The following is a 12675-nucleotide window of genomic DNA, read 5'->3' on the forward strand; positions in this document are numbered from 1 at the left end:
CATCAGCAACTTATGCGGGAGCGACAGCAGATGGCCAGCCGCCCCTTTGCTTCTGTCGATGTAGCACTGGAAGTAGGAGCTGAGCAAACAGACTTTCTACGAGGGCCATTAGAGGTAGGAACAGTGGTGCTGACAAGGGACCATTGTGATTTGCATATTTATATTGTTAGTCTCATCTGCATCTGCTTCTGAAACCAAGCAGTCTGATTACCTGGAGCTGACAAGTCTCAGCTACATATGTTATGCCATTTTCAAGGTGCATATTTTTAATAGCATGACATGAGCTGTAACAAAAGCCACTGGAGAATCTATTAGCCTCGTCTGGAGTGACAGTCAGCTCACCTGGCACTCCTTTCCTGATGGATATGAGCTGAAGGAATGCAAGACACAGGAGAAAGCAAACCTCATGCTCAGTCCTTCGAGTACAGAGTGCCCCCTAGTTAACATCTATCTTAATTAGCAGATATTACAGCAAACAAACAAATAAATAAATAAAGCAACTGTGAGTAGCATTTCCATGTTGTTTTATATGTACAGGTTTAAAGAATACAGACTATACTGCATATTTTCGTTTGTAGATAATGGCTACATTACTGCATTCTTTTATTGTAATTGCAGGCCATTGAAAAAGAAATAATAATATGCAAGACAATGTAATACTGGAATAGTGTAATAATGCATGAAATAGATTCTGGAAGTTTCACCTGAAAATAGGAGAATTACAATACGTGGATAATAATGAATATCTAATCTAGGTCGGGGTTTTGGTAGATTGTAATCCTCTATTCCTTTTCTTTTATTTATAATATTGTGTTTACAGTTATTACTTTATCTTATTTATGATGGGACCTGAGAATGAGGTGTGATAGCTCTGAAATCTTTCAAGATTGTACTTTTCATTGCTGCCAATTCCTCTTAAATTCAAAGCTTCTCTTACTTTTCTCAATAGCCTCTTTCAATGGAAGATTAAATACACTATCAAATCTCTAAGGTTTATGGAGAAGTGAGCAATGTGAAAAACAGATTCCTAGCAGGAAGAAAAAGAATCAGCTCTTGAGTACTTATCAAATTGAGGCTCTCTGTCCTGCTACTGTATAGGAAGCAATCACAATTGTTCTTGCTGACATAATTTAAATACATGGAATAGATGGTACATAAAAATGCCATATCTTTTTGGAGATGCTTTGTTATTTTCAGACCAAATTACTAGGACACACACAGACACCCACCCCTTCACCATATTTCTGTCTCCTTTTATTGTGGAACACAAGACCTCTCCAGCCTTCCACACTGAGGACAAAGTACACTGTAGTTAAAAGTTAACTTTTTGGAATGTGTTTTCATTGCTTCTGTGCTGACATCTGAGAACATTTTCTCTGTTGTCTTTTCAGAGGGAGGCAATGAGTGGGAGCTGAGGCGTCCAAACTCTAATTCTGTACATACTGATTATTTAATTAAACTTTAGAAGTAAACATCACAAGTTAATTGCCACATTTTCTTCTCTAGTGTCTTTTATTTAGCACTAAAAGAGGTAGATGCTAAAATATTTTAATTATATTTTACAGTTTTTATTAGCTTTTTCTTCCTAGACTAAGCATTTTCTAGTAATTGCTTAGTATTCAGTAACCATAGGGTTTTTGTGTGTGTGCGTGCGTGTTTTTTTTTTCTTTTACTAATTAATATATAGTTATGCACAGAATGGAGACCATTCAGAGTTTCCTCTGAATTAAGATATACTGTTCTATATCAAAACAAAACATTTTGCTGAGGATTAAATGAATGTGATTCAGGATATTGATTGTCCTTTTATGTATATTCTATAAGAAAGTGCTATATTGAGCTTCTGTTCCAGGTCTTCCCTGAATTTGCAAAAGAAGGACGCGAGAAGTTTTAATTGCAATTCTGTTCAGTCATAACTCTTTTTTTTTGGGCAGAAGGGAATTTGGATCACACAATTCTAGGATACAGTGCTTAAACAAAGGATAAAGTGAAGTAGCTATAACTTTGTTTTATTAAAGTAGAATCATAAAATTGTTTTAATAATACTGCGATATCTGATGCCCATTGTGATCATTTAAAATTAGAGTTCTTTTGGTAAAAAAATGAGCAAGATGCAGTAACTCCCTTCCAAATGTTCCACCAGCATTGAGGAGATCTTTCTCTGGCATATTAGGGGTTCCAGTTTGTGATGGTGGGGCATTGTGACCCCTAACCTCATAATTTCATTGTTGTGTGCTACTCACTGATACTTTAGATGTTATTGATATGCTTTTTATTGACACTGTGCTTCCAATCACATTGTATTGATCCATGTGCCCTTTGAACACAGTGCAATGTCATCGAACTGTTGCATACATTACTGCATCTCCCTTTCAACTGCATAGTAGGACTGCTGTTCATTAATGTCATCTGACTTATGTGGTGGTGGTTTTGTACAGCTGGTGTTCTAAATTTATATGGATGGTCTCATGCATATCAATGCTCATATGACTATCTACATGGTCATTTTGATTAGTTTTTTTTTATTATTTACATTTATTTTTAAATACCTGGAAGAATTTTTTTACTATAAAATTTGATTTTGCAGTAGTGAGGTACTTTTTGTCCAGTGTTTCGAAGCTGTATTTTAAAAAGTAAGAATATGGATACTGTATTTACAATGATTGCCTACTTTAGATACTTACACTACAACTGATAATATTTGGGTCTGTTTTACATTAGCCACAATTTACAGCAAATTAAAATCTTGAGAACTACAGAAGAATGCTGAAATTTTGTTATTTTGAGGTGTCTTTACCAGCCAGTCTGTCTGTCTTAATGTTTCGCCAACAAAATGACAGTATCCTAAAAAAGAAAATAAAAAATAATTAAAAAAAAATCATCTGCATCATATTCCTCCAGTTTCCTGCTGTCTGAGTAGTTTCCAGGCACTGGCAATAGCCTTTGCTCTTCCCGATTTAAATCATATTAATCATCCATCTTTACCTCTTCAGGTGTCCCTTCTGTGGAACTGATTTCACAACATGACATTACCAAGTCTCATCTTGTCATCCGTTCTGGCATGTTGGCTATATATCAGCTCTTAAATACATTATTGTCAGCTTAAACTTAATACAGGAAAAGTCAAACTTTGTTTTTCCCTTGCCCTCCTTCCCTATTGGTCAGCCATCCCTACACGTCAGCCGCCATCCTGCTAATAATATTGACAGCACAGTACTATCCTAATTCTAAATGTATGAGGCAATATCTACTGTCCTTGTAGCTTGATAATTAAGATACTAATCTTGTGCCCTATTTTGGAGAAAAAAATACCTATGCCAACCCCAGTCTGCATCATAATTTGCTTCCATTATGATGCCATTTCCCTACAGTTATGCCAGTAGAGGAGAGGTAGGGAAGTCAGGTGGGCAGTGAGCCTCCAGGTCCCAATAGGAGAACTGGCAAAGGGGGAGTACAGGGAAGTAGCTGGTATCCAGGGTCAGGTTAAAGAGAAGAAGGAATTCCTGAGGTCCCACTACTCACAGTTTTATGTAGTGCAGGCTGTTAAGGAGCAGAGAAAGAAAGCATCAAAAGCTCCCTGTCCGGAGTCTGATAATACTGTGGTATTTTGTGAGACCACCATATTTTTTTCAGTACAAGATTCATAAAAATTTAAAAAACATTGTAGATCAATAGACATGATACTTCTTGTCATGCAACGCCCTCAGTATTATGAAGTTTTATTATTATTTATTTCATTTCTTTTTTTCTGGACATGCTGCGTTTTGGTTCTTTCTTCATAGACTATGCCTCCTATAAGGTAATATTTTTTCCCCAAATACAAATCACTTTTGAAGATTCACTTCCACTGTTCTGCTGACAGTTGTTTTACTTACCTGCATGTTAAGAGGAAAGATATTTTTTTTTCCTGTCCTGTTTTGCCCAACTTCTGGGTGCTTTTCAGCTCGTTCATAGCACATGCATTTTTTTGAAATAGGGACAGATTCTTTCTTTATGTGTGTGAGATAAGGTGGGCACTATTGTAAATTCTAATGTAAGGTCATGCTAAGTCTCTGAACAGCAGCATCTACTGTGCCACATCTGCTGGAGTAAAGACAGATGTATTATTGTCTGCTTAAGAACCAAATGCAGATTTGCTTTTATGCTGATCATGCATTTGATATCTATAGAGTCTGACTGGGATTTCTTTTTTCAAATTGATGTTCTTTAATAATTATTTCCGCAGAAAAGCATGCAGTAATCCTTACAATCATTTTTCCATCGAGTTACTGCATTTCTTGTAGAATTGTCACAGATGTTAGATTGTTCTCTACTTCTGACAAGGTAAGATGATCTAAAGAATTTTAAAATTCACATAAAATCTGTCCTTGTTTCTCTAGTAAGTAGCAAGAAATATTTATGGTACATTAAATACGTCTTGAATTTCAGACACTGCTGATAAGTATAATGGAACAATATTCAATTATTTCTCATTTATTTGAGTAAAAGAATTGGAATTTATGCACCAACAGCAGTAGCTAACCTTATGCCAAGAATGGCTATTGGAAATCAGAATGACTTATTAAAACACACTAAAATCCTGTACCAGAGGTGTGGGGGGTTTAGGTAGCTGAAGTTTATACTAATAAGCTGTGTTGCTCTTTTCCCTTGCCAATATAGTCTCAGGACTTTTTAGCTTGCTTTTTAAATAAGTCCAGTTAATTTCCATTCATTTTCTTGTTTAATTTGAAAATTCAATGAGTAATTTCTGAAACTGCAACCTAAGCATACTTCACTATTTTGTACAAAACAAACAAACAAAAAAAGGTTGTATGCTTTCTTAGCATTACACTTGCATTATTTTGATGACATAATGCTTAAAATCAAGGAACAGACTCTTCCCAATTCTATGTTACAGGTCATCGAATTGCCCCCTAGTATTCTCAGTTCCTAATTTTAGTGTCAGTAAAAGAGGATAAATTAACTGATATTGCAAGAGAGTAATAATTTATTGAAGGCAATGAAATTTTCCCTAGAGTGGTCATCTTGTTTTCAGTGACCATAAATGCAATATATATTTAGCAAGAGGTGCTATCAACTATACTTGCACTTTTTGCTTACTTAAAAAGTCATGCTATATAATTTACAAAGTTGTAAGTGTGGCTTATGCAAACTGATTAGGGAGCTGAACTCCAAGAACTTTAAAGAACAGATTAATTATATAAAATATTATTAATTTTGTTTAAAATATGACCAGATCTGGTTATTCTTTGTTGTTATGGTGGGATAACTAGACATTATCCCGCGCTATCTTGTGGGAAGAGTAGACATTCTCCTGGATGGGGAAAGATGGTTTTGCTGGCTAATCTCTCTGTCTTTTTCTGTCTTTATGATTAGTGCTGAGGAAGGTGCAGTGTCAGGTATAGACGCAGCTCATGAAATAGTTCAGCTGAAATCATGTAGAACAAATTGCAGATTGTTCTGAATGTTTCTAGGGCCTGGGAAAACCATAGGTGGACTCAGTGGAGCAGAAACAGTTTAGAGACGTCTATCCTGTTACTTATTAATGCCATTCAGAAACTAAGGGTGTATTGTTTCTTTTGTAATTTAGAAGGCTTTGGATATGCATGATTTTAGAGCTCTCATTCTCTTTAATTCTTTTTTTTTTTTTTCCATTTCTCATTTTCATGGTATGTCTGTAAGCCAAGCTCTGCTTGGCATTGGAAAGACCTTGGCTAAGTACTGTGTCCAGTTTGTAGCACTGTAACTCAAAGAGGACCAGAGGAGAGAGAATCTGGTTGCGAACAATGTGAGCAATCAGAGATTTAGAAAATATGACTACAAGGAAGAGTCAAGGAAATTGGAGTAGACTATTGAAAGGAGTCAAAATAATAACCTTCAAATATGCAAAAGGTTAGTAGCAATCAGGAGGGCAATAATTTTTTCTTTGTGTGCACTGTAGGCAGCAAAGGTGTAATGGACTTAAATTGTAGTAGAAAAGTCTTAGGACTGATATCAGGAAAAACTTCTCATAATAAAACTGAATCACTGGAAGCAATTGCCTGGGGAGGTGATGGAATTTCTTTTACTGAAAGTTTTTTAGAACAGGTTGGACAAACATTTCTCAGGAACCATGTACCTAATAGCTTCTCTCCTTTCAGCTCTGCCTACATTATGATTCTGATTGCCACCTAGCTATTCCTTCTGCATACTCTGAAAGTTCACCATTTATGTTGTTTGAAAATCTTAATTACCTTCATTGCACTATTAGTTTTCTGTTACTGAATGTTTCTGACCCTTCTTTTCACTGTTGTTCTTATCTTCATTGATGCACAACCTCAGCTTTCTTGGAAGATCAGAAACTGTTAAGTCATCTCTGACCCCCAGTCTCTCTATGACTGTCGGTTTGCCTAATGTAATCTCCAATTCGTTCTGGAATAGCTTTACTTTTCTCCTTGAAGTTTATATTCATGATATAATTATTTCTTATCTTAACCAGTGCATTAACATTTTTATAGCCTTTCAAGATCCATACATCCTAAACTACTAGATCTCAGAGAAATGTAGTCAGATGATACATCTGACACTGAAAAAAAGAATCTGTATTGGATCACATTTCCCATTTTTTTTTTTTTGTATTACTCAAGGATTAGGCTAAATTTGCGGTACAGTGTCTCAAGAACTCCATTACCTTATGCTACATTTTGACCTTAATGGCTCACTGCATTCTTCTATGCCCATTGCTTCAGTCCTGTTTCTCTCTTTTTTTCTCTTTTTATTTTTTTCCCTCCTAAACTGCTGAGTCACTTTATTTTGAATCTACTTTCAAATCTTTCTTTTCTCCTTTGCAAAGCATTGATTCTCATTGGGTATCCTTCTGTGATAGAATGTATGAGGCATGCTATATCAAATGCAAAAATCACATTCTGTAGTTCTTTCATTAGAGAAAAGCACTTACCTGAAAGCAGAATTGTTTTGTCCCTGCAATAATTCCTCCCTCCCAGAATGATGTTTTTCATGAAATAAAATTTTACATTTCACGCTATTTATTGTGTAATTCAGTGGTCATATATAACAGTGTAGCTCTGCCTGATCAAGTATCTTTATATTTGCATACAGCTTTGGTTGCTTCTGCTTAAATTTATGTCTAGCAATGTGTGAACGTTCTGAGTCTGTGATTCAGAACAAACACCTAATCTAGTTGCATGCGCATACTGGTCACCGCTATATTTTTTTTGTGTTGTGCCTACTATCTCTATTCAATATTAAGTATATGGATGTCCAATTCCTTGCCTGGAGTCAAGTTAACAAATTTTAAGATTTATAAGAAATAGTTCCCTCCTTTGGCATATGTGGAATCTAATAATCTGAGAAATGCTGTCTGGAATAAGCTGAGTCATTTTTTAATACTGACCACAATTATTTTATGTTAATTGTTAAAATGTACACCAACACCTCAAAACTTGTTGATGCCTTGAATCCTTACCTTAAATGATTTTTTAAAAGGAAAATCTAGATTGGTTCTGGAATGCATGCAGTCTCTAAACTCACAGAAAACACATTTTTAGTTCCTGAATTCTCTTGTTTGTTTGCTTATTTCTGTCGAATCAATTTACCCAAATGGGTGAACAGACATTGTAAGTATGCCTTAAAAATGATGCATAGGAGATTTGTATACTTCCAAGTTAGTCTCCTAATATTTCATGCTAGCAAGAAAGTAAAATGTCTGCTTAGCAGCCTGTGTGCTCTAGGACCTGTGAATCAAGTTCAGAAAACCTGGTTTTGTTAATTTTTTTTTGATAAAAATGTATCTTTCCACTTCACAAAATTTATTTTGCACATGTACTGCACAATCAAATGACTATAGAAATTACTTGGATAGAAATATATGATTTGTGTTGAACAAAATTGCCAACAAATTTTATGCTCAATTGGAACAATTAGCTGGATTTTTGGCTGACTAGCTAAATGTAGGTGTTTCAGCGATATTGGCATGCTGTGAATAGAAATTGTTAAATTGGTGTATTATGTTATGCATAGATGCAAATTGAAAGTATCAAAATACATATTCTGATTGTTTTCAAGCAGAAGTGTTTAGATGTGTCTGTAAATGTTATGAAAAATGACACTGTACGTGTCGTATGTTCATTAACATTATTAAATAAAATCTTGTTTCATAAAGTAGATAGATACAAAATTCAGTGAATGCAAAATAAAATATATATGTTTGTAGCTCTAGGATTATCTTTTAACAAAGTTTGCTTATGGGAATCTTGGCTTTGGATAGCAAGTCCATGACAATGTAATTTTTCCAGAAATGTTTAAACAGAATACACCAAAGCATGGAAGTAACTATACTCTCAGGATAACTAAAGAGCACACAGAATGAATTTTTTCTTGGTTTCTTTGACTGGGCCTTTCACCTGATTTGTACATACCGTTCTCTGACAGGATGCTCTTTTTAGTTATACATGTTTTCTGAGTATTTCTTTTGGTTTTAGATTAAAAGTTATTTATCATCTTTTCTTTAAACTTTCTTTAAAAGGAAAGGAGAAGAGAAATAAATAGATACAGAAGCTATTGTCTTTCATTAGCTATTTCCCATGCTTCCAGGTGTAACTGGCCACTGTAATGTGGTGGCTGATACTTGGCAGCTAGTAGTCCTTAGCTTTACCTTGTAGGGTCTACCTGAATGCTGTTTCCTAGCTCTGTAATCAAGTTTCAGTTCATCCAGCTAGCAACAATGCATACTGAAACAACAGAAGTGTCTAACTGTGGTGTCTAACTTTCATTTGCCTGCTTGCTTTGGGCTCTTGAATTTCCAGTTACACAGGGAAGTTTCAAGAAAAAGGACAGAGCACGTTCCTGTACAGGTAGACCATGACACCCTTCTGGATTTAGTAGAGATTGAAGTTCAGCTCTCTCATTGTCTGGATCACTCTTCATCTGTGCTATTGGAAAAAAGGCAAATGCAAGTCCTACTCTAATCTGCCTATCATCAGAGTGGGGGAAATTTAATGTAGCATGCTGCACAGCATTTCTTCTTGTTCCCTAACTTCTCAGTAGAAGCCTGCAGTTTAGACATTATTTTTGCCCTCCGCATGTTTTGAGAAGCATCTTCCTTTTTTACACTGATTGTTTAGAAAAGTATTGTAGTAGTTACAAGCAGACTAGATCACTTTGGTGAGAGGAACCCACAATTTCAGAAAGTCCATGAGGAGGCTGAGGATGTATGTCACAAGACATGAATTCCATTCATTGGCTTTAACAAAGCAGAGGTAGAAACATTGCCTATAATGTTAGTTTTAGTAATAATCTCAGCATTTCTTATTACATAAAATATCATAATGTTCTTAGAATTTGAAAAATGAATAACCTCAATCAGGATTTAGGGCACAATGGTATGATTCTTTAAAGGTTCTGAAGGAGTTGTTTCCTTGTAAAACTTCTGTTGGAAATCAAAGGTTTATGAATGGTATACTGAAGTGTAGTAGATTCTGTAGTAATGTAGAAGTTTCAAAGGCAGTTAGACTGCAGTGAAATTTGGAATATCAATAAATTTGAATCAGAGCTATCTCTATAACAGGAGCTCCTTTAAAGAGTAAGCAGTATTTGTGATATGTTATTGCTTCCAGTTATAGAAATAGCGTATTTTACAAACCTATTAGAGCTTCCTATAACAAAGACTGTAAAACATTATTGTTCATTAGCGTGAAGAAGTAAAGTTTTTAACAGATATGTATGAAAATTTCCTTTTATTTTCATCTTTGGTACATATTCACGTTATTGGAATTTTATTTAACTTAGAACTTTTACTTTTCCAGTGCTATTCCTCATCCTATATCCTTGGTGAGATGACCTTTTTCTTATCTTTATTATCCAGCTTTTGGTAAGAAACTGAAAGTTTAAAATAGACACTTGCTGTCAGCTTTTTTTTCCCACTGTTTAGACTTTGAAAAAGTTGTATAAATATTGAACCAGTTGGAGTTAATAAATAGAATTATTCTGTTCTGCAGACACCTTAATGGTTATTAAAAGAAAAGGCACTGGGCTTCTGGAAGGGTAGACCAGCAATGTATTTTATATTGAGATTTTTTTGGATTGTAGGAAACAGAAGGAATCAAATGTTGAACACACTTAAATATTAGTTTATTTGTAAAAAAAGAAAAGCATTATTCAGAGACTCACAAAAAACATCTGTGTTTTGCAACACAAAACACATAAGTGTAAGACAGTCTTTGTGATCCTCATTACATATAGGAAGAGGAGCTGACATGACTTTGGCAATGATAAACAGTGAGTTCAATTTCTTCTGGACTTGTGGATGCCATAAAGTGCATATTCCTTTTTTTTTTTTTCTCATTTGTTTGTTGTTGTTGTTGTGAATATTCTTCATGCAAAAAGAAAATCATATTAAAAGAAATAAAATATATTAGAATATTGTTTTAAACAGATCCAGTCAAGCATAATACATTGAAAATCCATAAAAAATATCCAAAACCTACTGTTGCAAACTCCTATGTATCTTCAGTGCTTAATCATGGATTATTATTCGAGCTACATTCTCCCATCATTCACTAAATTCGGGAATGGTAGAGTTGCATAAGATCCATATCCAGCACAATGTGTATCCAATACAGCATATTTAAAAAATAGACTAGTGAAATTGTATACTTTGATATACTTATTGAGGAATAGTAGATTTGTGTGTATAGTCAAATGCAGAATATTTGCAGAAGTATAAATAGTAAAGTTTGAAAAACTTCTATTTTTATAAATTCCTGGTATTCCCGGTAGAAGTTCTACCTGGAAAAAAAAAAAAAAAGTTCTACCTGAATATTAATCTGAATATTTAATTTTATTTTTCTCCAAAATAGTTACAGCATCTATTTCACTCCTAGTAGGAAATTGCTGTGGACAATATCCCTTGGAGTGCAAAGCTCCAGTGTCACTGCAACCTAGCAACAGTTTATAACCAGTTTGCCAGTCGTTTGCAAAATAAATAGCTAAAGAAGATTTTAAATAAGCTTCTCTAAGCCAAGTGTCTGTCCTATTTGTGACTTTCTTTTACTTTTAATTGAAAGAAGGTGTAACAGCTCAAGGTGAGAAAGAACTAAGAGAAGGACTGGAAGAGACATATGAACAATATAGGACCCTAAAGGAAAGCAATAGTTAATGTATGGCTATACGTGAAGATGCAGGCTGCCTTGGAAGCAACACATATATCCATAAAATTGCACAAAACTGCTTCTAGATCTCCCCTAATGTGACCTCTTCATTAAGTAATGTGTTGCATGCAACCCAAATAATAATTTTCAAAGCCTTGACAAAGTGGTACAACTTTTATATGCACTGTATATAGCCATTGATATTCACAACAATAAATGGCATAAAACCTGTGCATTTAGTATAGGAAATGTTCATTGATTTTTGGCACTTATACATGGCAGATGAAATGTAGTTGTGATGTTTGCAAGAGTACAAGAATCAAATGAGTCCTATCTGTTAACAAATATAATTAAAATTTAAGAGCAAAAATATAGAATACTAAATACTAACTACAAATCATAGGGTTTATATCGTCTTCCCAATGGCTAAACTATTGCTAGTTCTCAATACACAGTCATTCCAAAGACTAGCATTTCATTTATTAAAATATAATACCAAGAGGTTTTTGAAGCTTTTAGCACCAAGGCTTGGCTGGCACTTGTGTTGTATTTATGTTCCAGTCTGTCTGTGCCCTCTGTATATGTAGATTCATTCATTCTGTTTATAATACATTGATCCATTTTGACCTTTAATGATAAAGACAATAAAATGTGATCTTCACTGTGTTAGACTATAAGTAGGAGTTTTCATTTGTATTCTAAATTGGTGTTCTATGTAGGTGCTTGTACATGCTTATTGCCATATTATCTGATTGCTTTCTGGCAGTAAATGGAACATCATTAGTTGCTAATGTCTGTCACATTTGCTCCCTCATCCTATCTCCAAGAAAAGGAGTGTGTAACATCATGCTTATTAAGTGTATACATTTTGCCACATGTTTATGTTAGAAAAGGCAAAGTCAGAGAAATCTGTCTAGGATTTGTGATATATGATAAGGAAATTTTTGAAAGTCTGCAGACTTAGTAAAATTTCACTCACATTATTAACCTAATCCTAAGGAAGGTGTATATTTCCTGTGATACTTGGCATTAGTTTTGTTCCCAAAAGTTCCATTGGGCAAGACAAGCAAAACGGCCAACTATTGGCTTGATCACAGATCTTGAGGCAGTGATTTAGATGTGCCATCTTAGCCACTGAGCATTTTGAGGATGAGGTCTGAAACTTTGAACTTACATTTTTTAGAAAGCCAACACAGAAAGTAAGGCTTAGGGCTGTCATTTTTACAGCAATCTCTGCATTAGCCTTTGTTACTGAGGTATACTCTATTACTCTGTTTCAGGTAGTTTTTCAAAGGGCTTAAAATGTCCATGTATATCAAAGAGCTGAAGTCTCCCTGAGAAGTGGAAAGAAAACAAACAACTCATTATCTTCCAAAATGTGGGGTAATGACTTCAAATCAATTGGGAAAAGCAAAAAGCATTATACGGAAATGATACTTAATGAGAGCTGGAATGAATGAGAAAGCCAAAAGCTCTTCAAACAGCGTATAATGCTAATCATTGTTTGGTACACCTTCTGTGTAATTGT

At 34.7% G+C, this 12675-nt stretch overlaps 1 protein-coding gene across 19 annotated transcripts in view; it reads left to right on the forward strand.

Annotated features, from left to right (window-relative positions):
* The window catches only part of ATRNL1 (attractin like 1), a 519713-nt gene that overhangs the window by 391276 nt on the left and 115762 nt on the right, over positions 1–12675 (forward strand). For 17 of the 19 annotated variants that reach the window (XM_083844108.1, XM_083844135.1, XM_083844109.1 and 14 more), the window contains one exon: positions 7–114. The exons of the other annotated variants lie outside the window; for them this stretch is intronic. In XM_083844108.1, the coding sequence (XP_083700234.1) occupies positions 7–114 (108 nt within the window). The remainder of the gene's footprint in view (positions 1–6; positions 115–12675) is intronic. 19 annotated transcript variants of the gene reach the window in all.

The sequence above is a fragment of the Anser anser genome, assembly GCF_964211835.1.
Source record: "Anser anser genome assembly, chromosome: 7".
Lineage (NCBI taxonomy): Eukaryota > Metazoa > Chordata > Aves > Anseriformes > Anatidae > Anser > Anser anser.